The 27851-nt window shown below is 35.4% G+C and overlaps 1 protein-coding gene across 10 annotated transcripts in view; it reads right to left on the bottom strand.

Moving 5' to 3' along the window:
- Positions 1-1842: 1842 nt before the first annotated feature.
- The window catches only part of QKI (QKI, KH domain containing RNA binding), a 321931-nt gene continuing 295922 nt past the window's right edge, over positions 1843-27851 (bottom strand). For 2 of the 10 annotated variants that reach the window (XR_006577881.1, XR_006577882.1), the window contains 4 exons: positions 17759-17846; positions 13554-13850; positions 10646-11487; positions 1843-6079 (listed from right to left, as the gene is read on the bottom strand). Coding sequence is in view for 6 of the 10 variants with exons in the window: in XM_045009081.1 (XP_044865016.1) it covers positions 8913-8947; positions 10646-10720; positions 13554-13850; positions 17759-17846 (495 nt within the window). In the remaining 4 variants the exon portion in view is untranslated. Of the gene's footprint in view, positions 6080-6187; positions 8948-10645; positions 11488-13553; positions 13851-17758; positions 17847-27851 lie in introns of those variants that run through there. The other 8 variants (XR_006577880.1, XM_045009084.1, XR_006577883.1 and 5 more) reach the window with 8 other exon arrangements.

Genomic DNA, 27851 nt, shown 5'->3' with positions numbered 1-27851 from the left:
GCACATAGGAAGGAGACTAATGTGTTTTAGTTAACCAGTTTGATTCAACATTGATTACCACGTCAGTGTAACGGTTCACATGCTTAGTTGAAAAAACAGTATACCATTAATATATTATTTCACAAAATGTATCTCTATATCAAAGATCTATTAAAAATAAACTAGGCATTCCAAGTACAATTACACACTTGCACTTTAGGAATGTTTGTAAAAAGCGTTAGAAGGACTTTATTGTGTAATGTGCCATTTAGAGTGCCCGTTTAATTATCCAGATACATAAGAAAGTTTCATAGTTACATTTTTCTGCATTCTTTTTTATTGGGTAGCAACATACTTTAATGTGATTTTCCTACAGCATTTTGCAGTGCAGAAAACTTTTCAGTGGTCCCCATATATTAAAGGGTGTGATTTGGAAACAAAGCAATTTTAGCTTGCTATATTATGTATCAGTGGATTTTTACACAAACTTGTTAAAAGATCTGTTCAAATAGTATATTAGTAAATACTGATTAGTAATCTAAAACTGATTAAATATCTGCACGAAAGAAACTTAAAGTCAGGCTTTGGGGACTCTCTATGAAACATATTTTGGTTTGATGCACAGTAAGATTATTCTCCAAGAGGCTGATTTTCTGAAGTGTTGTTTTTGAAAAGTATATTGCTTCATCCAGTATTTATTTAAAAGTGTTTTGTTGTACTTCTGTTTACATTTACATAAAAATTTAAATTAAATGAAATAAAATATACTTATTTAAATTGACTCCATTTTACTGGAAGGAATTGCAGTGCTGTAGGTTTTCTTGAATACATGCCTTTTATAAAATCTGAAAGACATTTTCCCCTCCAGAATTAAAAACACAAAATTTTTTAACTTCAGTGTTGCTCTATTGTTATCAAGCTAAAGCGCCAGAAATTCATCTTAAATTGTTGCCTTTTTATAGTTGACAAGATTTTTAGTTAAGCACTTAGCTATGGAGATAGCTATAGAGACCTGCACTTATGTTCAATAGTAACATTAATTTGTGTAAAAAGAGTTATTTTGCTTTTAAGGCTAATTGTTTTCCTTCAGTTTAAAAAAAACACAACAACCCAGTTCTCTTCTGGGCAAATGTTCATTACTATGTATAATTGACAATGAGATGAAAATGCCCACTGTGGGCAAACTATGACAGTAGTTCATGGATAATAAAAGATAATGAAGATCATAAAGTTGTATCGTAAGCATCCAACTAATTGCCCCTGGAACAAAGATATTTTGCTATCCAAAAACTGTAACAATGTCTAGTCCCAAATTTTAACCAAATTTGTAGACATTTCAAAGTTTAAACACTTGTCCTGCCTCAAACATTTTGAGCATTTTCTATATAACTCTAAATTCATAGTTGTGATGTCACATTACTGGAATCCTAAGGTTCTGATTTTATCCACTATGAGTTATTTTCTTTTTACACTGTTTCATTGAATTTTTGGATAGCAATGCATTCAGAGTATAAGCAATGAATGGCCCCCAAAAGTACTTTTTTGGTACATGTGTAACCTGTTCTAGATGTATCAATTTTCTCTATTTTACAGTTACATCTGTACAGTTCTGTAAATTAAACTAGATGTTTAAATGGGTATTAAAAATATCTAGTTGTATATCAACATGCCTAACAAATTAATGCACAAACTACGTATTAATTAGTTCTAGGCCCAATTTTTCTACATAAAATTAAAATTAACTTAAAAAAATTGGGAGAACTTTCCACTTTTTAAAATAAAAACTATTACAAGGATTCTGAGATCTGTAAATTAAAACTTATGACAACAAATGGAAAAAACCCAGTTTTGAACAGATGCTGATTTCTCATCTGAATTTTTATTCCTAGGCAAGCAGATTGCTAGTTCACAGAAAAGTAAACTGTCAATATCAGAGAAATAAGTGATGTGCATCAAGAGTCTCCCAAGACAATACCTGGTAATTATTGTACATTTAAGCACAAATCTTGGAAGCCTAACCAGACTAGAAACAAAACTTCAAATAGTAGAAAATTTTAAATACGAAGTTTCTCTGTAGAAGTCATTTGCATAGAAGCTCAAAAACAAAAACTTATTTACTACTGTGTTTTCACCACTTACATTTCCTGCATTCGTGTTGCTATGATTATCCACAGGTACAGAGATCACAGGTAACGAGCCCTGGTATTTGAAATGGCTATTTCTCAGTAATATAGTGCAACAGGTTTAGTATTTTGTACTTTCTGTAGTCATCAGGAAATGATCCAGCTTGATCTTTGGCTTTTCAGAAGTTGTACTCCCCTGAGCTAGGTGATAATGACAGACGTGCAAAAAAATTACATAAATAGTATGCCAAGTAGGAAATAAAGCAATCTGCAGGAAAATCTTTGTGACGTCCTAGAAAAAAAGCCAGTTCTTTGCTTCAGATACACAAAAAAATATAGTCCAGAAGTAATGTGTGCTTATACAAAATACAAGAGAGTCACAAGATGTGACACTGAATCGTGTGCTTTAAATAAAGAATGGCAAATTTCCATGAGATTTACTATGACATCAATATGGTTCAACAAAGAATCAAACTGGTTTCTCTGGGTACACCATCACATGATTTACCAATATACTGGCATCTTTGCTCTGTTGCTGTGAGCTGACAGTGATTATTTTAGAGAAAGAAAAAGTAATGTGTGGAATTAGTAATGCAGATGCTGAAAGGCAAGTGGCAAGACTACAAGAAGAATGCTTCAAATTATGCTACTTTGTTTCCATCTCTACTCCACCTACCCCCAAGGTAAAGGCCAGAATGACCAAAAGCCAATTTAATAGTAGTGTGCAGAATCTCAGCCGACAAACAACATAAATACAAGTCATGTGTTATCTGTGGTCACGTTCTTCAGGGTTAGTCCAGTAACTCAAGACTTTACATTCTTCCGTCTTTGTTTGTTTATTTTAATTAAACATGTAATGGTTAATAAACAGACATAGTCCAGAGTTAGTAGGTTGGTATTATAACATTTATTAAAATAATGCTATGGGTTAATAGAAACAGCAAAGAACCAAAGAATTAAAATGCAAGCTATGTAAAAACCCAACTAAAACCCAAATATGTCTAATGTATTCATCCAGTAGCTAACTAAAAGCCCAAGAAAGACAACACTCCCGATATAATAAAGTACTGCAAAACAATTGGCAATTTTCAGTTATCAAAATTGTGGGTTTTGCATTTTTGTATCCTTTTTTTCTCAATCAGGAAAAAAATTGAATGTTTTATATAACATACATATAAAACAAGATAGAAAAATACATTATAAACTTGTAACAATGGCTGTAAATACATTATCTTACATGTTTCTCATAGGCAATAGGTTGGTTATGATACATACACAGCATGAAACTACTAAGATAATAAAGAATAGACAAATACATGTCATCTGTACTGTTACATACAAGCGACACTCCCATCTACCCACTCTAAAAAAATTACATAATACTGTCAGAAAGAAGTCTTAAAACTACATATTTTAATAAAGAAAAATTCAATAAAGAATTATAATACTGAGAACCAAGGCATTCAGAGATTTCAAAAGTCATGCTTTTTTTTTTAAGTTGATCCAAAATTTTGTCAACTATGTTTTCAAACGTTTGTTCATTCAGAGCAAACATTACTATTACATGTCACAAAAAATGTCCAGGTTTATCATAGTTGAGATGAATCTGGATCAAATACTGGTATTGTTTTAGCAAATCTCTTCTCAAATGTTTGAGTGTCGCAGGTTTATTCAACCAAACAAACAAAAATCAAAATGGCACACCATATATACTGTAAATTAAGTCAAAACAACTGTATGTGTAACAGGAAGACAAAGCTGGTGGCACGATAAACAAAAGCTAGCTGAATACAAAAGGATGAATGTCTATTGCATAGTAAATAAACTGATAATTGTTTCCAGGTGAGACAAGATGTTAGATGAGGTCACCATACAGGTGCTTAAACTGTAAACCCTCTTTCTTAGCTTACTATTGACCTTTGATTTGGAAGCTATGAAGGTTTGCAGGAGGAGAATAAGTTGACAACAGGGGAAATAAATTATCACCTGATATTTGCCAAGTCTAATACTGAGCCATTAGCAAACTGATACTTGCTCAATATTTTCAGAATTCAACACTATTCAAAAAAGCTTCTCAGCTGTTATGCTGGTCTAGCTGCATGAATTTCATGTGGTGCTAAAAGATAATACTGAACTATAGATGAATTTTTAAATAGTTAGTTAATGAGTCTTTCCTGCTTTTCTTTTGAATAAAAAGCAATAAACAATCAATATTAATCAAGCAGGGGCTGATGAGAAATGAATATCTTATACACTATTTGACACTATGGGAGCTGCTTACAAAATACTGGGACATGCTTAGGTCAGACTTAAAATTACTTAAACATGTTCAATTTCATTATTCACCAAACTTTATTCTGTGGACAAGTACAAGGTCTGCTATACTTGTCAATATTTCAAATCAAGACAACTCCACACCATCCCCTGAACAAAATGGAGCATTTGCTGCCCTATAAACATTTGTCAGCTAATGCTCTGATTTAGAATGAGTCAGAACCCTTTGGTTTAGATTGAGCAAGTACATGAAACAAAATATGTTAACTATGGTTTGAGATGGTGAAAATGTTGCAAGACTAATGGGGGCCAGCATTTGATAGAAAAATTATCAAACGTTTCACATTATAAAATTTGGCAAAGTTGCATCATGCTACTATGGCAAAAATCAGGTATTTCATCAAATGGTCAACTCATTTGTCTTCCTTTCCCAGCTTCTTTTCACATACTGGGCGACTAAGTGGCATGCATTAACTTGTCGTCTGAGGGAGGAGCTGATTATATGAGACATTTGACTAAATGACCATGAAGAAAATAAGGCACTTCCTTTTCTTTAGACTTATTCCAATACTTAAAAAATAAAAAAGAAAGACAAAAAGGCTCTTTTGGTCTTTTGTTTCTTGACAACCACCAGAAAAAATCATTTAATGAAATAAAGGGTTGTTCCTTTGTTCTTTTTTCTTTTTTTTATAACACTTGAAAGTATAAAATGCTACATTTCCAAAAATATATTTTTTCTGCACCAGCACCCTTGTATAGTAAAAGTATCTACTTTTTTGTTCATTTTGTTTCAATGCACTACACTTTATCTACAATTTCATTACATGTATACAGCAAATAGGCAAGCATGGCTTTTACATCCTTAATGAAATTTTTCTATACAGGGAGGTTTAAAAAAAATATTTGAACAGTTTGCCCAGTAATGTGACACATAATGCATGTACCTTGTTCTCATGTAATCTTTTAAGAAAGTTTAAATATGGTTAAAGTAATCATAACTCAGATTTTGCTTTCATAGTGTTGCTGTTTTGTTCTTTGCATTAACATAGTTCTGAAAATTCACTGAAATCTATCTTTCATGGCACACGTTCTTTTAAAACATCCAATTTGGCAGGCAATAGAAAAAAGGCTGCAACTTTTGCCCTTTGAGGGCACTGGTAGTGACTAAACAGCAAGTCAAATTTTGAATACTTTTTGGAATCCCTTCACCAATGACATCCCTGACCAAAGGTTCATGCATGATGCATCATCACACAGTACATTCAAAGAGAGCTTTGACTTCATTATGAGAAGAAAAAGATTCCTAGAAGTCGCTCACAGTAACTGCCTCTGTCATCGGGTAGTTAAGGGACATCTGTCTCCATCACTTAAGTGAGGCCTTCTTACCGTTCGTTTAGGGTGGGACACTAAAGGATGATCAGTGCTGAGGGATGAATTGGACCTTATTGCTTTACTACTATTCAGTGCAGGTTCTAGAACCACTTTCACCCAAACAGGAAAAAAAAGCTGAGTTGGAGGACAATAATTTCTTTGTCTTTTTTGTTAGATGGTAAGACGAACGGACAAGTGCCTCAGCTCGCTGCACTGAAGACAGGCAAGCAAAGGCGATTACCAGTTAACTGATCAGCAGGCAGGCATGGTCAGGTCATCATTGGGTGAAGAGTTCAGAGGTCAGAAGGTCATAGGTTAGTTGCCGGTGGCGGCTGGGTGGTTAGAAACAAAAACAAAACAAAAAACAAAAACAAAAAACAAAAATAAAAAAAACAAAAAAGAGAAAGAAAAGATAGAGAAGAGATTAGTTTCAGCTAGTGACGGCTTAATGACAACATGAAAACTAATCACAACTAATAAAAAAACAAGCATGTTTAATTTTGACGCACTGATTGACACCATCTACAGAATGCAATAAAATCATGACAGCCTTGTATCATGATTTGAACATGTGAAGGAGAAGCCCACTCCCACAAAACTGGTTAACAGGAAAAAATAGAAATAAAATACAACTAACAACTAATGGTTAGTAGCAGTCGATGAAGGAAACTGGAAAACAAAAACAATGAACAGTTTTTGGAACTTGGTAAAAGAATTTTGAAACAGTCAGCGCAAAGAATCAGTATCTGACTGCTATTAAGCATTAGTATTTTCCCAGGTGCAAGCATTAAAGCAACTATTAATGATGGATGTGATTATTAATAACTGTTTGTTAAAAGAAATGAATCTAAGGAATCTGAATTTTCATAAGCAATTTGGTTTAACATAAACTATGGGCCAAACAAGGTTTCTTTTGTTCAATAAAATTTTTATTGCTTTTCAATTATTCTATTTACAAACAACATGGAATTTCTTGGCCTCATGATACAAAGCAATACTAAACTGTAGTCTAGCAGTGTAGGCATCATCATGGAAACCAGGTAAAGGCTAAGCCTATTACTTTAGCCAGCATTTTCCTGTTGAAAATACTATTTTACATATAGGACACTTTTAAAATGCACTTGCATGTAAACACTGTAAAAGTCTTGCCATTTTAAATTCTATACTTCAAAAGCTCTAAGTACATCAAAAAAATAGAGAAAGTATCTAATCGATACTAATAAGGCATTTTAAAACTACAGACAGCTTTCTTTATTCATTTTCAAAGCTAATACTCTGCAAATACAATAAAATCTGACATTTCATATACATTCCTGCTTTATATTTTTATATTTTAAAAGAAGCCACCTGTAAATACTATTTTCTTTTGCAAAAAAAACCACAAAAAACACAAACAAAAACAAAAAAAATTACAGTAAAACATAAAAAAGTTCTCAAGTGGAAAGTTATCATTCCCAATGTTCTTGAGCTGATCCTTCTTTAATCATTCTCTCTCACATTCTCCTTCACCAAACTTGGTCCACTTAACAGTAGTACAATTTTTAAGACTTGTTCAACAGCTTAATCATATCTAATAAATTCTGAGGTTTGATAGAGTTTTTGTACTGTTGCCATTCTGACTAAGGCAGAGGAGATGAAAGTGAGAAAGGTATTCAGTGCAAAGTCAGATTTGTGCCATTTCATAAAATGAAATCCAGTAGGTGTAATGTTCACAGATAGCATATTTTTAATGATCTATATCATGGGTTGATTTACCTTCAACATAATAAAAATGGTTTCTATGGCCTATCATTTAGGATACAGTTTATAAACACTAAAAAATTACTACTGTAACTTAAATGAGACCACATGTTCCCTGAACTTCTTCAAAATTCTGCTAAGTGGGATTTTGTTTAAATTAAAACTGCTGTTGCAAATATAAGCAAAACAAAAATATAAATATTTAATGTGGCACAATCTCACCACTTTACAGGTATACGAAAAACACAGAATCTTAAAGCATTTTTGATACTGATTGCAATTTTGATTAAAATGGTATTAAAATTTTATATATAAATTATGTGACAATTGGTTTTGATAAAAACATTCAGAAAAATTATCAGCATTAGCATTTCTTGTGGAGTATATAATCAAAGTAAGCTACCTTTTTAAGATACCAGAACACCTGTGATACATCCTCTGCCAAGTCCCTGGCCTTCTACAGCACACACAGGTTTGTCAACTGTGCAACACCATTTACAGTTTATTACAATTAAATCAGTCAGTGTCTCTATTATATGAATCAAATTCAGTTTTGGATTATTTATAGAGCGGGATCTTATTCTTAGTAGAAATGAACTATACTTGTCAACCCTTCACCAATTCTAAATGCTTCGTTATAAGAACAACACAATTACATGTTTGGGGGCTCTTGTTTTAAATGCAGTGCTTATATCTAAAAAACTATGCAAAAAAACAAAAACATACTCAAAGAGTGAATACAGTAGTACTATATAATATGAGAACCAGTTTAAAAGTTTTTTGTGATCTTAGACCCAATGAATGCATACTTATTTTAGTGATATTTAACAAGTGTTTAAAATGCTTTCATGTTGGAAAAATTAGTATTTCGGTTTGCTGACATTGCTTTTAAATACCAATAATGGCAAATTAATCAAAATGTGTGTCATGAATTGCACAGAAGGTGCACATGGCAAGTGTTGATCAATTTTTGGTATTTTAATTTTACAGCAAATTTTTAAAACTCACATTAAGCTCCTCTATGTAAAATATTTGTAGTACGCCAAAAGGTATTGTTTCCAAATCATACCCCTCTTCTAAATCTCCAAAGAGTGTGCACTGATAGTCTGCTTTTTAAAATTTGTAATAAAATGAATTACAGTCTTTAAAAATATCTGTGCAACGTGTTGTTTGTAATGTAAGTTGCTACAGGTAAGTTGGAACTCTATTCATCAGAAATTATCAGCATCGTTTTAATGTAAAAAATATACAGGTCACAGAACCATGTATGGTCTCCATGAGAGAATAGCTCTCTGTATTCTTTTTTAAAAACATACAAATTAACTTTGAAGAGCTACACATATGGACAATTTACCATCAAAGAAGTGGCTGTGTTTCAGTAGAAGGTGAGATGATTCCAATATTTATTATTTTCAGTTCAATGATTTATAGTTGCAACCATTGCCAAGGCAGCTGAACAGCTGACACGAATTAAAAACAACAAAATTAGTAAATACTACATTGGTCTATTCAAATAAAGTAACCAACAGATTAAAAAAACCTCCATGCCCTGCTACAATGATTTGGTCACCAGCTGTTCCAGGGAAATATCTGCCTAAACAAATAAGCTTTTCAACTGTGGCATGAAGGACACCAAATCTGGGCTCTGAGAGACCATCAATAGGAGCAGATTCTAGAGACATGGGCCTTGTATAGAAATGCCCTGCTGCCCATCTTTCAACAAAGAATAAGAACAACCCAGCAGACTGTAACCACTGTGATAGGATACAAGGGGAAAAGAAATTATTCAGGTAACTGTATAGATTTTATATATCAGCTTGTGCCTTTTATAAAGCATTAAAAAGGTAAAGGCGCTACATAAAATATAATAAATATCTTAGAGAGCCCCTCTCTCTAGTATTGGTGTCCATGGCCTGTTAACAAATCAACAGAAGGAGAGAGGTGGAGTGTAGGCTAAATTCTATATTAGGAGTAGACATGCCTGTCACCTGAATTTGGCTTTAAGTACATCAAATCAAGGAACCTGTGGATATCCTATTTTGCTGAGAATAGGTCCTTAGAATAATAATACTCAATTTCAAAACACTTTGCATTTCAAAAGCATTGAACATACATTAATCCCCACAACACCCCAGGAGGTAAGGAAGTATCATCATCCTTAATTTATAGATGGGAAAACATACATAGAAAGGTTAAGTGACTCGCACAAGGAGTCACTGGCAGATCTGGGATAAGAGGTTGGGTGTTCCAGCGCTCAAGCTGTACTGCTTCCTAGTCAGTGAATGTCAATAAACCGAAAACATCACTTTTCTTAATAAGCTTAAGTAATTCATTCAAGGGTCCAAGGGCATACACAGATGGTAAGTTACATTTGATGAACAGGAGAAAAATGAAGATTTATTTTCCATTCATTGGTTAGTTAAGAGAGATGTCCAAATACTGGATGTCATCTCACCAACGGGACTTCAAAAGTTGCTTCTTCTTCAGACAATGTATTTTAGCAGCAAATGACAAATACCAAGAAATCCATTTTGGCAAAAGAACATAAAAGAATACTGACTTTACTGACTCAAACCCAACAAACTTTTGAAGTATTATCTTCACAGTCCTTATTTTGTTGAATTAAGTTAGATATCTGAGAACATGAATCTTCTTTAGAGTTATACAGTACAGTGGCTCAAACAGTTTATTAGAAAAAAGGAATCTAAATCTTCAGTTTTCTCCAGACAGGAGGCATTTATTCCTTTACTTCTTTCTCATTAAGCACCCATCCATTCATTTTATTTTTGCAACACCAATCTGATATTTCCACACCAATTAAAAGAGCAAGTTTGAAGGGAAAACCAATTAATGTAGCGCTAAACTCTGATGAAGCTGAATCCTATATAGTTCTTATAAAGGAAATCAGTTATAGCATTTTAAACATATCACATGATTTATATATTTTAATAGATGGGAAAAGCTAAAGTAGTTTATACAATGTCTTTAAAATTGTGAGCGTTTCCAAAGCTCTAAAATAGTGACTATTTAGATTTTTGAGAAAAAAAATATTAATGAACAGGTCAAAATATGGTATTTGGTTAACCAGCTGTGGTGTTGCAAATTTCATGTACACTCAAAGCATTTCTTATAAAAAAGAACTGCAGAACTAAACTAACCTCGGTCTGCGGTCACAATCCTTTGGTAAGGATGGACACGCATATCGTGCCTTCGAACTTTAGTAGCCACCGCACCTAGTTAAATTGCAATTACCAAGACAAAGTTAGAAAACATTCAAAGATAAACATTAACAGCAGGTTTAGCAAAATGGATTTAAGTGATCATTTACTACAAAATTCATTTTAAGAAAGCAACAAGTTAAGGCACAGTAGTTTCAAATCTTAACTTTAATATATGAACTATATCTGTGCAGATTAATATTGCATTTATTTCAAACATCCTGGCCTTAACCTGTTTAATCCACTCATTTTCAATCCCAACATTACAGTATTTCATGAAATCTATTAGATCCAAGAACATTTAAGCTTTACTAGTCACATATTCACTGAAGTGCCTTTTTTGCAGCAGCACTACTTTAAATAATGCCATTTTTAATACTGACAATTATTTGCTACTCTTCAGACCACTTCCAGTTTCTACCATTAAAAAAAGTTTTAAAGCAATTCTTCATGCCTACAGATGTGGTTTTAAACTTTAAGTCAATAAAGTATGAACTGCAATGAATTAGGTGATTAGTAAAGCAAACAGTATAGAACACTTAGCAGTCAGTATACTACTATACACTCATAAATTACAGCTACTTTGTAATAATAGAGACTAAACCAAATTAATAGCACTATTTTATTTTATATCTATGTGCAAAAAAGTGCAAGTAAGTCACTGACTGCTAGGCTACTTTTTTTCAAGACTGCTGAAACTAAGCATTTGTTAAATTCAGATCTGATGAGGGTTCAGTTAAGACCGTTCTTGAATTCTTAGCCTTTCGTTGGGAAAGCCATACCTACAGATAAAAGGAAGGGAATTAAAAATTAGTCGCCAACTAAGATTTGACACTGATACCGACTTTCCCATCACCATCACCACCACCCCCGCCACCCATTTGTAAATTTTAAGGGAACTGCTTTAATATACCTAAATAGTTCACCATAAAAATGGGCAAAATATACATAAATATGTTACAAGGTAAAACTCAACAATAAACCATTTCAAATCTATCAGTTCTGTCAGCAGTGCACAAATTACTTTCAATTTCATTGCTCAAATGATAGAGCACGTATTAGAATCAGTGATTCTAGATTGCCCAGGTTACTTTGTATTATAATTGAAGTTCTTTAGTGAAAACTCATTCTCAGTTGTCAGCCAAAAGGGCATTTTCTTAGATAGCCCTACTCTATCTACATTATTTTTTTGTGCTCTAAGCAACACTGACTGTGCAGGAAGGATTCTGATACAGATACATTTTTTAGTAATTCTCCCCCTCCCCACTCTCTTTATATAAAAGTCTTGCCTGAAATTCATAAAAACTCTCTGCATTGTATTAAGTTATTGCCATGCAGTAACACATTTCATCATTATTTCTTTACTGCTCAACTACATCAAATGGTAGAGAGATTTGGTACTGGACTCAGCCAGTGGCTACAATGATACCTACCACAGCAAAACTATCTCAATAGACCCTGTAAGTGCCAGTACAGAGGACTCAGAGGTGGAAAAACAACACACACAGGATTGCAGGAAAAATTATTAATAAAAAGGAAAAAGATTACCAAAAAGGTATAAAGTTACATTGTTACTAATTTATCTAGAATATTTTTTGGCTATTTCAGAGACTATGCAATACCAATAAGCTATTCTTGACTGCATTCTTTTGACCAATTAAATGTTTTAAAAAATGACTAGTGCTAAAATTGAAAATAAATTACTAAATACAAAAAAGTACATTTTCCTATCCACAATGCCAAAAGGAACATGTAAACACACATGCGCACACACATACACAGTAGTATTCACTTAATTGAGCATTGGCTTTTTGTATTTCTTTCAACAAGATATTGACTTCAAATCTTAATGTCCAATGTTCATTAGAGACTTTTAGAATTTGTGTAAATCAATAACTGCTGCTGAACAAACTTTAAAGATCAAAGTCCTATAAGTCAACAAAATCATGCAGCACCAAGGTCATATACAATTTAGTAAAAGAACCAGAGAGTAAAGATTATTCAAATTCTGGAGGAAGTAGGGAGGAGAGAAATTGCACTGAAACAGTTTGTTTTATATTGACTGGTTAACTGGATTATAAACAGCAGATATATTCTAGCCTTGATCTAGCAAGTCAATGGACTGAAATACTAGATATGATTGGCATTTCAGTCAACTCTATAAAAAAGGTGTCAGTAATGTTTCTAATTGCACTGTTCTCCAGCCACATCTTAAAAGAACTAAGTTTATTTACTGAAACTATTATTTTGTTTTCTGCTTAATCAGATTCATAGGTTCTTGCCACTAGATTAATTCATCAGATCTATCAATGGAAACTATATTTTTAGTTTTTTCCAAGATTTGTTTGATACCACAAAATATTGTGCAAAATTAAAAATGATCCCTTTTAAATATTATTGTAAATTTATTTACAATTTAGGAAAGTGCATTCAAGTTTTCCATTTGAGACAGTACAAAGTATTTATATTTCAATTTCTATTTACTTTTCTTCTTGTCTAAAAGATGTTTTCATTTAATAGCACTACAAAAAAAAATGTATTATGATTTCATTAAAATAAACACAATTTTGTTTTAAAAAAATTAAAAATGCTTCAAAATAAATACTGACCTTTTAAAGAAATATTAATTTAGCAATCTATATAAAACAATTTTAGAGCTGCACTTATTCAATGCACTTTTTCCTGGGCAATTTATGAGAATTTAAATGAAACAAAATAGGGTCAGAGCTCTCTTTCAAAAACAAAGTTTCAGTGAACCACTGACTCTCATACAATAGTAAAAGACACAATAAAGCAGCCTTAGAAAATGATCTACAATTCAGTTAATCATCTTAGTAGAGAAACTTACCTAATACGCCACTAGGTTCAATAGGATACTCAAGAATTGATGTCGCTGGTGCCAGTGTATAGGGATACTCATAGGGTGTGTAAATTAAACCAGCTTCAGGTCCTGGAGGAACTATTGCAGCAGTTGGATGAGGAGTTCCGTTTGGCATGACAGCGGTCTGTATCTGTCTGATCAAAGGCATTATGGTAGGGCCAGCTGGCGTAGGAGTACGCAGGGCAGCTGGGGGGAGAACAGGCGCAGGCCCAGTAATAATCCTTGGAGCCTGGGCTGTCGCTGCAAGAGAAAAGGCAAGGGCTGCTACAGTAAGCAAAGAAATTTAGAAGGAAGTATGGAGATAGCAGTACAAAACGTGAAAAGAATGGAAAAAAAAGGGGAAAAAGTAGGAAAGAAGAAAAATAAAAGGAAATCATTAGTACATGCGCTGATCACACAGTGCCAAAGCACATCATTCAAATGCAAACAGCTTTCCATTTCTCAGTGTGCTTAAGTATGAACATGCAAAATAAAATAAGCCATTATAAAACAGTGAAGTAGGTTTCTAAAACAGGTTACATAGCACAAAAGCTCAATTTAAACCATGTTTCTTTTACCTATGCTTTCAAGACTGCATGAGACTGAGACACATGCAGGAGATATATGGAAAATACTGTTGTAATCATACATGGAATGTAAAATATAGTGTAACTATAGAATCCACAGATAGTTATGCAGAGCTTTCATACAAAATGAAAAATCGTTTCATAATACTTTTGTTTATATTAAAATTCTCTTTCAAAATACATAAAACCCCCCATGATCATTAGGGTTAAAGGTAACCTAGTAATTGTGGGTGTCCTTTTTTGCTTCTTTGTGATGAATGAAATAGGTCCAAAAAGATGATATTCTTCCTTCCCCCTTCCCCATTCTCAAAAATAAATATTTTTTTCCTACTTCCATTTTAAATTAGAAATTCATGTGCTTTTGACACTGTTTCCTAGAAATGTAGGTAAGGAAAAAAAGTACTTAAAAAAAAAACCGGCGCTAACACTTTTTAATTAAATGCTGTTTAAAATATTTTAGCACCCAATGCAGACCAGTTTAAACACCTCTCGTGGGGTCAACCCTCAAGCTTAGATTTTATGGGCTTGTGTAAACACAGAATTGCAATGGTTTAACTTAAAGAATGCTTTTTAAATGATTTAGTTAAACCTACAGGTGGTTGGAAAACCCAAAATTTTCCTGAGAAAAAATTCATTAGAAAAATGCCCTTTAGAATTCTTTTGACAGAAAATTTTCAGGTTTTCTGTGGAAGCTTTTGAAATGAAATAAAAATTGTATTTCATGTAGTCTTAAAATTTTTTCTCCTGGAAACTGAAAAATTTCTGTTTTCCATTTTTGTTTCTGGATTTTCAGACTTTTGATATGTCAAAGTGAAAAGAAAAATTAAGTTACATTTCAAAGTATCTATTCAAAATTAAAAAATGCTAGAAACTGTTCAGGTGAAAAAAAACTGAAAATTTGAACAAGCTCTAGTTAAACTGCTGCATGGGCGTTCTTATTTTGGTTTTCCTTAAGTCAGTTAGAAACAGGTTTAAGGTCAAATGAAATAAGCCACTCAATCCAATATAAGAACGTCCAGAAAGGGATTGCATCAGTTTAACTAAACAACTGGTTTAATGGCTGGTTTATTAAAAAATTCAACCCAAAATAATACAAGGTGCGAAATGAATCCAATTTAAGCCTGGTCTACACACAGTATAACTATGTTGGGAGTGTGATTTTGTGTTTTGTTTTGCCAGCTTATACCAATAAAAACCTAGGCTGTTTCTACACTGCTACATTTAGCACTAAAACTTTTGTTGTTCAGGGGCGTGAAAAAACACCCCCCTGAGCGACAAAAATGTTAGCACTGAAAAGCGCCAGTAAAGAAAGTTACCACTGTGTGTGTGTGTTTTAATCACCGGGAGAGCTCTCCCCCAGCGATAAAGCATGTCTACACTGCCCACATCACAGCGCTGCCACGGCCACGCTGTAACCTGGGTAGTGTAGACATACCCCTAGTGTGAACATAGTTATACCAGTATAGCTTATTCCCTTCCAAAACAAAAATAAGCCATATTGGTATAAGCACTTTCATACTGGTAAAACTGCAACTCCACTAGGGCTATGTCTACACTACAGAATGTATGTATGCTGGCCAGTTTGTAGATTTGAAATGAAATATGAAAACCTCCAATTCTGTGTGTCTTATGTTTTCAAAATGTACATTGCAGACACAATGTACAACAACAAACTTTTTCTGCCAGTGAAGGACCAAAGCCTCCCCGAACAACATTAGCTATGCTGACTGAAGCACTCTTATGTCAATACAGTTGCGTCTACCTGGGGTTTTGTACCCATAGCAGTGTTGGAGAGGGGTGTCTCTCCGCCTCCTCCCCCAACATCTGATAAGTATAGCTTGCCGGAGAAAGTTTTAAGTTTAGACAAGATTTTGGGGAGTCGTATTGCTTTAATTATACCTTTATAGTTAAATCAGTACAACCTTTCTGAGTAGACTAGGCCTTATTTCAGTGCATGTGTGTTAACCAACCTTTGTTAAACCTGTGTAAGTTTATGTTTTTAAAAAGCCTACAGTCCACAGATATCAAGTGACTGAAACATGAGTGACAGGGCCAGGTTTTCTATTCACAATTTTCAAAACTCTGCTTTGGTTTTATTAAGACAAATTTAACTCAAATGCCAGAATAAGCAGTAGGAAGAAAAGCTCTTTTGTTAAAGATTAACTACTCTGCTCCTTTGATTATGGAAAACATTCACATCCACAAAATCTTGGTCCTTCAAGACAGGCTTCCAATAAAGGAAGAGTTGACATTCCTGACAGATTTTAAGGAAGAGAAAAAAAAAAGCAGGTCCCTCTCCCACCCCAAGCCTTTAAAGTTATTAAAAAAAAAAAATCAGAAAGCAGAAAAAAAGGCACAAATCCAATTCTTCTCTCTCTACAGGTTACCATTATCAGATCTCGCCTGAAGATGTTAAAATGGCTAAACCTAAATGGTATCTCTCTCACTGGTTTGTTTTGCATATAACTACCATTCACTATAAACTGTAATAGAAGTGCACATGTAGAAGGACAATTTTTGCAAATATCAGTATGTCCTTAATGAAAAAGTTGACATGACTGTGCTTACATTTGACACCTGTATCAGCGAGGGTAAAGGTTTGAGAATGATTTTAAACTTTGAATTTTCATTAACAAGCTTTTACGTTCTAACATGGAGAAAAAAGAGTTTATACCATAAAGAATAGCAGGCACATGTCACAAGTACTCTGATAACCAAGTGCATGCCATTCAGCTTCAAGTATAAAACTCTACATACATGCACACTCGAATCAATCTAATGGAAGAAGAATTGTTACAAAAAGGCTCATTACATCACTGATCTCTGTGAACTTGCATGTGAAATCAGTTAATGAATCACTGGAAAAACATAACATCGGGGAAACATGCAAGCAAGATGACAGGAAGGAATATAATACAGAAAATGTTATTCATGTTATCTTGGACAACTGTTACATTCCCTTAAATCTCTCTAAAAAAGATGAAAAGGAATCTATCCTCTTTTACACATGGCAAGAAATAAACAAAATTATGAGGAATACCACAGCTTCTACAGTTTACAAAACATAAAAGAGCTGTTCTACACTGAAAAGTCACATCATTATAGGTGTCTCTCTCATGGGTCTGAAAAATCCACACCCCTGATAGACATCGTTACGCCAACCTAACCCTCAATGAAGTCAGTGCCAGGCTGATGGAAGAATTCTTCTGTGAACCTTGCTACCACCTCTCAGGGAGATGGAAAACCTGTAGCGATGGGAGAACCCATCCCGTCACTGTAGTAAGTGTCTATACTGAATTGCTACAGTGGAACAGCTGCGCTACTCTAGTGCTTTAAGGGTAGACATAGGCTAAAAAGCTTGCTTTTAGGGCTGAACTTTGATCAGAGTTTAAAAAAAATAAATACTTATTTTAAAAAAACGTTTCAATTCAGACATACTGACAGGAAAAAAAAATCAAAATATCTTGAATTTGCAACAGTAGTAACTACACTGTCTCAATCTCATCAACAGATATGCAACTGTGCATTTGCCAAAAGGAGAAAAGTTGGGGAACAAAACCTGTGGAGACTTCTCTCCTACTACCCCTAAAATTTTGTCATGCTTACGTGATTTGATGTTGGCGTCTCTGTAAGTGCCATTCAGAATTGCAAGTTCCATTAGCTGCATCTTTTTAAGGCTGTCTTCTCCCTCTGCCTGCGTATGAAAAGTAGGAAAGAAAGTTAGACTAACATTTTATTTTATGAGCCAAACCTGTGCCTAGGACTTGAGAGAGAAAAAAAAGACATTTCTCTGAGTTTGAATGGATGGAAACATTTATATTACAGATAAGCCTTATGGGAATATTAGTGTATTATTAACCTCCATGGATCTGAAAGTATTAAAATTGTATGTAGACCTCCAATAATTGGTACTGGATGAACATCATATAAAAGTGAATAAAAGAAAAGTAAAAAATTACCAAAACAGAGCTAAAGTTTAAATCTGTGTTTGAAAGGGCAATTTTAAGATTTTAAATGAAGAGGTATTAACTTCTAAATACTTGTAGAAGATATTTGGTTGGTGGACTAAACGAAAGAAAATGCAAATATTAAATAATTGGGGCTTAAATAAATGTGCTTTTATTATGCCAGATATTGAATATTACATAAAAAGAAATAATTTGGGCAGCTATTCTGAACATTAAGTCTACAACTGTTGAAAGTCAACATTCACGTCCACAAACAGCTTCAAATTCTGAACTAAAATAGGCCAAATTCAGCCAAATAAAGCCTGCAGGTAAGTTGGTGCAAGTTCCCTGAAATTCAGCAGTGATGTAAATGCTGATGCAAACTGGTCACAAAACAAAAATAAGTAGCAAAGTAATATAACTTGTAATCATTTTGTGTTCCTAATGAATTCCAAACCTGTGCAATTTACATGCCGAGGGGTCAGGAAGATGAATGTACTAGAAAGTAACTAACAACAGATTGTATAATACTAAAACAGCCTCACCTCCTCCAAATTTGGCCTGTCCTGCAAAACATTTAAACACATACTTAACTTTAAGTATGTGAGTAATCCCGCTAAAGTCAATGCAAATTGTTTTGCTGGGTCGAGGCCTTAATCCAAGCACCAAACCCAAAACTCCACGACCAACATCAGCCATGGCAAAAAAGGACACAATATTTATTGATTTCAAACAAAAATTATACCTGTTTATACTAGATCTGGAATTTAGTTCCCACAGAATACCTAATCATCTTAAATTTAGCTCATTTTGTGCACTCAGTAAACGATGAATAGGTGTAAATTACATTTTATTGACACACACACACATTTTCTGGTTAAGGTACACCTGTGTTATTTACACCATTTATGTTACTGCTGGAATTTGGCTCAGAGTCTAGATCCTCCCCCCACCCAATATGTATCCCATTGTCAACAATATTGTCAATTATTCTCACTAAAAAGTAAATGAAGGAAAAAGAGAACTGAGTTTCAATACTTGGTATAACTCAAAAGCAGTAAGTAAAACTGGTATTGTTTCATGTGTTTTATTCTAAAAAATTGTATTTTCATATCCTGAAGAAGCCTTTGATACATTCAGTATAGTTTCCAATATGTTAAAACATTTTATGATCCAGTATCAAAACAAAGTTATCACATACTAGCTCTAGCATCTTTCCTTCAGTACCTTGCTGCTGGTCTAAAGGTGATGGAACAGCTAGCTACTCATTTAAGTTCACTTTTAACTTGCTAAGCAAAAATAGTACTTTTGTCTAATTTGCAATAACAAATTTCCCAATATTAATGTCATATACTTCCATTAGCAGAAATACTGCTATTTTCTTAACTTGCATTCCACTATCCAGATAGCAAAACAACATTTATTGGAGATTAAAAAGATGTGTATACTTGGTTATAATACCATGCCAGGTCACCACTATATAATTTAACGTTACAATTAACACATGATGCTCTCTCAGGGATTTAAAGCTGGATGGAATATTGGCAATCTAAAGCGTCAGCCTGAACATATTTTGTCCTCCTGAAAAGTTGGCTAAATTTGTATTTGGGGAATTTTTAAAAAAGTCACCTATAAAATATATTTTTGCAGATATTTAGGTCAATATTTTAAAAAGTGATTAGTGACTCTGGGTGCTTTAATACTGGGGTGCCCAATTTAGAGTCATTTTAAAGAGGCCTGTTTCAGAAAGTATTGCTCCCCTACACTCAAAACCAGCCCCTTTAAGGTGACACAGGTTAGGTGTCCAAAAACAGAGGCATCCAAAATTGCCAGTGACTTTTTAAAAACTTGGAAAGAGTTCACGGTAAGGAAGGGCACCTTTTTCTATTTCCTTTCTTCTTAACTTGAACATTTGGGGCAGGTAGGTAATTAAGATTAACCGTTACTGCATATTTCCAGTAAGTACTGTTCATAACTCTGTTGCAATATGGCAATAATTCCATTCATATTTTGTGAACAACTTAGAAAGGAAAGGAGCATGTCTACCTAGAGGAGTTCCAACATTTTTGGTATATATTTCATGCTGATTTAAGGAAATAAATAATCACTATAAATATTTTATTCCAACTACAAAGGAAAAACCTATTTAGCAAATTATGAAGGCACAAAGTCAAGAGAAAGTCTGCATATTGATGATCGTATCTAAGTATACCTATAATATCATGAAGAGTGTGTTCTGACACAACAAACTTTTTTTTCAGTTTATTAACAAAATAATTTGATGCAACTGTTAAAGTTCAAGACTATATAAACTTTACATTTTCATAACTTCTGAAAATTCACTAATGATCTCATTCAAGTACTTTCATCATCACAACCACAAAATAGGCTATGTACAGTATCCTTACATGTATACATACTATATAAAACTTCTGTTTTGGATAAAATATTCAGAATAGGCTACACCTATAAGAGATATAGGTTCCTTCTGATATATTGTGATTACTTGTCTGATACTAATATTTCTGGAAAAGTAAATGCTTTTTCAATTACCTTTTTAACTGCAAATTGTACCATTAAATGCAGTCCCAGGCTTCACTTACTTCTCATATTAATTGAAATCATACTTTTCAGAATAATAGTTATGATATCCCTTATCTAGTATGCTCTGAATTTTCAAATAGGCTAAGTGCTAAGAAAGTTGTCACTGCTGGTAGTTATCACTGCTGGTAAATTGGTCAGGATACATGTAAGAAGCTAATTACGATGCACTAAACTGAACAAGAGCTTACATTAGTCTTTTTTCTACTGTTACTTATGGTAGCACTATAACTGACCACATCATTATATGGATGCTATTTAACTATTTTCTATTTTATTTTAATAATAAGCAGACACTTTTATTCTGATTTTTCATTTCAGTACCAATCTATATTTTTGATAAAGGCTTTCAGTTTTAGTAAATATCTGGAACATCAACAAGAATCTAGCTTTTCTCTGAAACGATGTGCAACACTGCTATCAATGAAATGCAAAAGATCAAGCGTAGTACCATTAATTATTACCAGAACTTGAATTTCTTCCAAAATCAGCTTAGGGAACTGATCTGAGTTATTAATATGTCTGTGTAGGTGACAAATCTTACATTACACTCCCTGGAAGATCTCAATCAACTGCTAGGTGCTGAATATACTTCAACCATGATGAAAACCTTGCTAATATAACGGATCATAGCATAGCAGAAACTGATCATAGCTAGCAAACTTCCAAGGAAGAGAAGGTGTAGAGAAAAACAATAAATAGCTGCTTAAGTAACAAGCTTTAAATAAAATTGTTACGATTTCCTTGGACCTGTAACACGTTTTTATATAGATCAGTGAGTTTCCTATAGTAAGAGGCAACTATTTAGAATTTATACAAAAACAGACATGACTGTCAACTGTTCATTCTTGGCGTTCTCTGCAGTACTGCTTAACATCTAACACCTTCATCTAATTTTATACAGCCTCAAGATCACTTTTTATAAATTTCTGCTTCAAAAAAAATGTGATACATCTACTTGGACATGGTACTTCACTGTTATAGGATCTGGAACTTGGAATGCCACATCAGCAGCTTTTCCAGTTTTAGTTTGGATTTTTGAGCAGTATATTACATACAAAAGAAAAACACCTGAAAAAAAAACAAAAAACTTCAGAAGTGCTAATCACATGGGCATGATTCCAACTCTTCCCAGAAGATGGCACTGTTTATTACATAATGCTATCACCTCTAGGCATAGGTGGTTATCTTGTCACTGCACTGCTCTACCTGTATTGTTTAATAACTTGTATCTGATTATGCATTAACTTGTCACAGTTGCTTGCCACCTCTTTTCAAACTTCCAAGTACAAAAGTGTTCAGTGCCATTTTGTGTACACACACATCCTGTACTATCAAATCCTCCACTCCAGTTTCATTGGCCCTTTTTCTTCAGCTGCCAGAGACTAGTTTTAGCAACACAGAACGCAGAAATGGGCATGTGCTGTTGTTTGACCTGTCCTCTCTCTTCACAGCTGACAGCTGATCAAATGAGACACACTGATGCAATCTATTTTAGCTCCAGGCATTTCTGCAGGCACTCTCTGCTGAAGCAAAGAGGGGTTGCATCAAGGATACAAAGGCAATCTCTAAAGAGACAGAACGCTACCTGTTCAGTATCTACAACAAAGCCCAGTCATTTGTACTGAGAAGAAGCTGCTTTAAGCAAACATCAATAAGGTCACTTAAGCCAGATTTGCATTGCTTAGTTTAAGCTCAAGTGATTCACTCAAGCCTTTCATCCTCTTAATTCTTCAATGTTTCCCTTGTATTTCTCAGGTACAATATAACATGCAGATTAAGTTATAAAAGAGTTTGTACCTCACTGTTGAAACATCACTTTGTAATGGGAACATTCAAGTCTCCTTACTGAATGAAAAAGGCTGAAGGAATATAGGTAGGAATTCCCTAACAAGGTACAATGTATATTGAGAGAAAGTATACTGTACGCCCTGTTTACATTTTGCAAGAATTTCTCACTGATGCTAATAGCAGTCCCCTGCACCTGTGGTAGCAATGTCAGGAACTACCAATGGCATTTTAAGCAATGTGCCATCTCATCAGAGCAGGACTAATGGGCACAGTGCTTAAAATTCTAGCAATAGCTGGCTGCCCATCTATAACAGGGCTCTTGAAATTACTAATATCTGTGAAGCCGGTGTTAGAAACTGCTGGAAACTTTTTGCATAATTTCTGTTGTGAATACAATAATAATTTCTATGTTACTGCATGAATCCGAGTTTAGAATTCTTGCCTCTTGGGCAGAAAAGGACTGGAAAGAGGAGCTTTATGGATTATGGCTCCTGATGCTATAACATTACCCCTCTCTAATCAGTATTAAACAATAAATGTTCATGAGAGCAAAGAGATACTTTTAATGAGATTTTAAAAGAAACATATAAAAATTAAAAATATTGACTACCACTAAATCTTATTAAGATTAAGCCTAAGTCCCATGTTTGAAATACCCAGTCACCTTGGGATCACATGTTCAAAACTGCCCCTTCATCTTGTTGCGGTAGATAAACTGAATACTACACAAATACATGTGTTTATCTGTATAATGGGCATCCACAGAGATCCATACATGCATAGATGTATGGGTAGGGCGGACAAGGAAAAAAGGAATATTGAAGGAAATGTGCAGTAAGTACATTAATTACAATGAGGTACTAAAAAAATATTCAAATACAGTACATTATAAAAATGTACCACCTTTCACATTAAATGTGTACTACTCCACACAGTTAAGATAAGGGCTTTCAAAATGTATTTACTGTTAATGTACCTTATACAGGTTCCTGGAAGAAGTGGATCTTGCTCATGCAAAATTACATCTATTAAATGAGTTTGCTAAAGCATACAGTCAACATTTGGAAAGTAGTGGAGGAGAGGGATCAGGTTAAGTGCTTATTTTTGGTATATTGTGTGGGTTTCAAACTATACTGCCATTATTTTAAACTCTCAGATGGTCTAAAGTATTTAGAACAATTATTTAAAACCCACCAATATACTAAAACGAATGGCATTTACCTTGGACTCCATCCCATCCCTTAAACTGAATTCATGGTTCAAGAGATTTATATCTGGGGTATAAAGTCACATTGCATGAGAACTAATGATCTAATACTTTGAGAGATTTGAAGAAAGGGAGAGCTTAAGAGAGAATTAGTTTCAAACTAAATGATTTGCTTTCTGTCAGAGATCCTAGCAAGTACTCCCCTTCATGGCCATGTACTAGGATTACTGTGAGGAGAATCCAAGCCTGTGTGCTTTGGATACCTTGGGGTGTGAAGCATCCAGAGACTTCGCAGGCTGTAGCAGTTTCTACCTTTGGCCTCTCTGGCACACTTCCTGGGCATTGACTACCAGTATGATACCCCTTCTCAGAAATGGGGCTCCTCAGCCCACCTGCCCTAAGCTTCTAGGACCAGCACTCACCTCAAGATATCCGAAGTTACTTAACACATGCTCTCTCAGAACTTCAGCCCAAATATGGGAAGCTTCTGGTTACAGTTTAACACTCTGTGTATCATACAAAACAATACACACCTTAAAATGTAGTGTCTCTCTAGCTCACCCTTCTCTTGTGAGTTCTTGGGGTCCATCTGTGTACAGAAAGGCAGAGTGCCCCCCACCTCATATAGGCTGTTACATGGTCTCTTCTTCATAGAGTCCCTTACCCAACTTCTGTGACCTTGCTCTCTCTTACTCTTCCTGTCTCATTCTCTGTTCTTGTATGTTTCTTTATTTAAATACCTCCTGGTAAACTTTTGTTCTATTCCAGGGAAGTTTAAACTGCTCCAACCTTCCCTGCTCTCATCAGCTGAACTGTTTTTTCTAAGGAAGCCCTTGCTCTTTAGCATAACATTTGTAAGGTGTAAGTACTGTCTTCAACCTTAAGTATTTCCCATTGTCCCTCTCTGCTGACAGATCCTGTAACAAGTACACACCAATGGTGGACAGACACAGACAGACACTCATGACACAGCAATATTCCTTAATACAACTACGTACATAATATCAACCAGAATTCGTAAGTTGTACAGACATAGCCCCAATTCATCAGTAACTAAATCTCTTATCCTTGGTGTTTGGGTTTAGTATGTACGTTTTGTAACGATCACCATGAAGTGTAAAAAAGCCATTACGCACTCACTCTACACATCCAAAGGCTTCCCTCCCCAGGCCTGAAAAAACTCTGTTTAGCTTGAAAGCTTGTAACTTCACCAACAGAAGTTGGTCCAATAAAATATATTATCTCACATACCCTGTCTCTCTCACTCATGCATTCATATAAGCTTTCTCCATAAGATAACTTCTCTGAAAAAAATGTGACAAGATTATTTTTTGAATAAATGTACATCTTTGTACATCACACATTATATCTCACCTGATCTTTGTGCATGCAGTTGAGCTGTAGGAAGGCTGCAGACATTTGTCTGCAGTTCCACCTTTCTGCCGTATGCAGCCATCATGGCATCAACCCCACACACATTGGCAACCTCATGGATCCAGAAACCACCCCCCAAAATCTCCATGCAGGCCCAATAACCCTGAAGTCCATAGCACCCAGCAAACACCCATCTCCAAACTACCTCAGCAACTCTCCATGCAGCCAGCACTTCTACCTACCTCAGCACCTCCAGCTAACCCAAATATCTCCAGGTATCTCAGGATCCACCCCACTACCAAGACAGTCACTAGCTATCTCCCAGACACCTCCACCCAGCTTCTGCCAACACTTTAGCCTCTCCAGTCACTGTTCACCACCCATCCAGCCACTTCTTCCACCTACAACTGTTAAATTTTGTGCAGCTCCATGTCCTTCCTCACCACTACTTGAGGCAGAGTGTGTTGACCATACAATAAATTTATGAATATGCAAATATGCAAAGCAGTGCACTAAATAACTTACATAAATGTCACATGGAATTGCAAACTTCCCAGCAGTGGAGAACATGTATTACTAAGAATGAAGAAGTGCTGCACTTTTCCTGGAATAAAAAAATCATTCACACCCTGTATTTGCACAGTAACTTCACTTTTCATAGAATCATAGAATCTCAGGGTTGGAAGGGACCTCAGGAGGTCATCTAGTCCAACCCCCTGCTCAAAGCAGGACCAAACCCAACTAAATCATCCCAGCCAGGGCTTTGTCAAGCCTGACCTTAAAAACCTCTAAGGAAGGAGATTCCACTACCTCCCTAGGTAACCCATTCCAGTTCTTCACCACCCTACTAGTGAAAAAGTTTTTCCTAATGTCCAACCTAAACCTCCCCCTCTGCAACTTGAGACCATTACTCCTTGTTCTGTCATCTTCTACCACTGAGAACAGTCTAGATCCATTCTCTTTGGAACCCCCTTTCAGGTAGTTGAAAGCAGCTATCAAATTCCCCTTCATTCTTCTCTTCTGCCGACTAAACAATCCCAGTTCCCTCAGCCTCTCCTCATAAGTCATGGGCTCCAGCCCCCTAATCATTTTTGTTGCCCTCCGCTGGACTCTCTCCAATTTATCCACATCCTTCTTGTAGTGTGGGGCCCAAAACTGGACACAGTACTCCAAATGAGGCCTCACCAGTGCTGAGTAGAGGGGAATGATCACATCCCTCGATCTGCTGGAAATGCCCCTACTTATACAACCCAAAATGCCATTAGCCTTCTTGGCAACAAGGGCACACTGTTGACTCATATTCAGCTTTTCGTCCACCGTAACCCCTAGGTCCTTTTCTGCAGAACTGCTGCCCAGCCATTCGGTCCCTAGTCTGTAACAGTGCATGGGATTCTTCCGTCCTAAGTGCAGGACTCTGCACTTGTCCTTGTTGAACCTCATCATATTTCTTTTGGCCCAATCCTCTAATTTGTCTAGGTCCCTCTGTATCCTAGCCCTACCCTCCAGCGTATCAACCACTCCTCCCAGTTTAGTGTCATCTGCAAACTTGCTAAGGGTGCAGTCCACAACATCCTCCAGATCGTTAATGAAGATATTGAATAAAACCGGCCCCAGCACCGACCCTTGGGGCACTCCACTTGATACCGGCTGCCAACTAGACATGGAACCATTGATCACTACCCGTTGAGCCCGACCATCTAGCCAGTTTTCTATCCACCTTACCGTCCATTCATTCAGCCCATACTTCTTTAACTTGCTGGCAAGAATACTGTGGGAGACTGTATCAAAAGCTTTGCTAAAGTCCAGAAATAGCACATCCACTGCTTTCCCCTCATCCACAGAGCCGGTTATCTCATCATAGAAGGCAATTAGGTTAGTCAGGCATGACTTGCCCTTGGTGAATCCATGCTGACTGTTCCTGATCACTTTCCCCTCCTTTAAGTGGTTCAGGATTGATTCCTTGAGGACCTGTTCCATGATTTTTCCAGGGACTGAGGTGAGACTGACTGGCCTGTAGTTCCCTGGATCTTCCTTCTTCCCTTTTTAAAAGATGGGCACTACATTAGCTTTTTTCCAGTTGTCCGGGACCTCCCCCGATCGCCATGATTTTTCAAAGATAGTGGCCAATGGCTCTGCAATCTCATCGGCCAACTCCTTTAGCACCCTCGGATGCAGCGCATCCGGCCCCATGGACTTGTGCTTGTCCAGCTTTCCTAAATAGTCCCGAACTACTACTTTCTCCACAGAGAGCTGGTCACCTCCTCCCCATACCATGCTGCAGAGTGCAGCTGTCTGGGAGCTGACCTTGTCTGTGAAGACAGAGGCAAAAAAAGCATTGAGTACACTAGCTTTCTCCACATCCTCCGTCACTAGGTTCCCTCCCTCATTCAGCAAGGGGCCCACACTTTCCTTGACTTTCTTCCTGTTGCTAACATACCTAAAGAAACCCTTCTTGTTACTCCTAACATCTCCGGCTAGCTGCAACTCCAAGTGTGATTTGGCCTTCCTAATTTCACACCTGCATGCCTGAGCAATACTTTTATACTCCTCCGTGGTTATTTGTCCAATCTTCCACTTCTTGTAAGCTGTTTTTTTTGTGTTTAAGACGAGCAAGGATTTCACTGTTAAGCCAAGCAAGGATTTCACTGTTAAGCCACCTTTTACATATCCATGTAAAGAGGATATACCCCAAAAAATTAATACAAATAAAAAAATAAAAAGGAAGCAGCTCTTCAAAATGCATTTCTGTGCCATATTCACATATCTGAGCAATTCACTG

Source organism: Mauremys mutica, chromosome 3, assembly GCF_020497125.1.
Source record: "Mauremys mutica isolate MM-2020 ecotype Southern chromosome 3, ASM2049712v1, whole genome shotgun sequence".
Lineage (NCBI taxonomy): Eukaryota > Metazoa > Chordata > Testudines > Geoemydidae > Mauremys > Mauremys mutica.
This window is presented reverse-complemented; position numbering and strand designations above follow the sequence as displayed.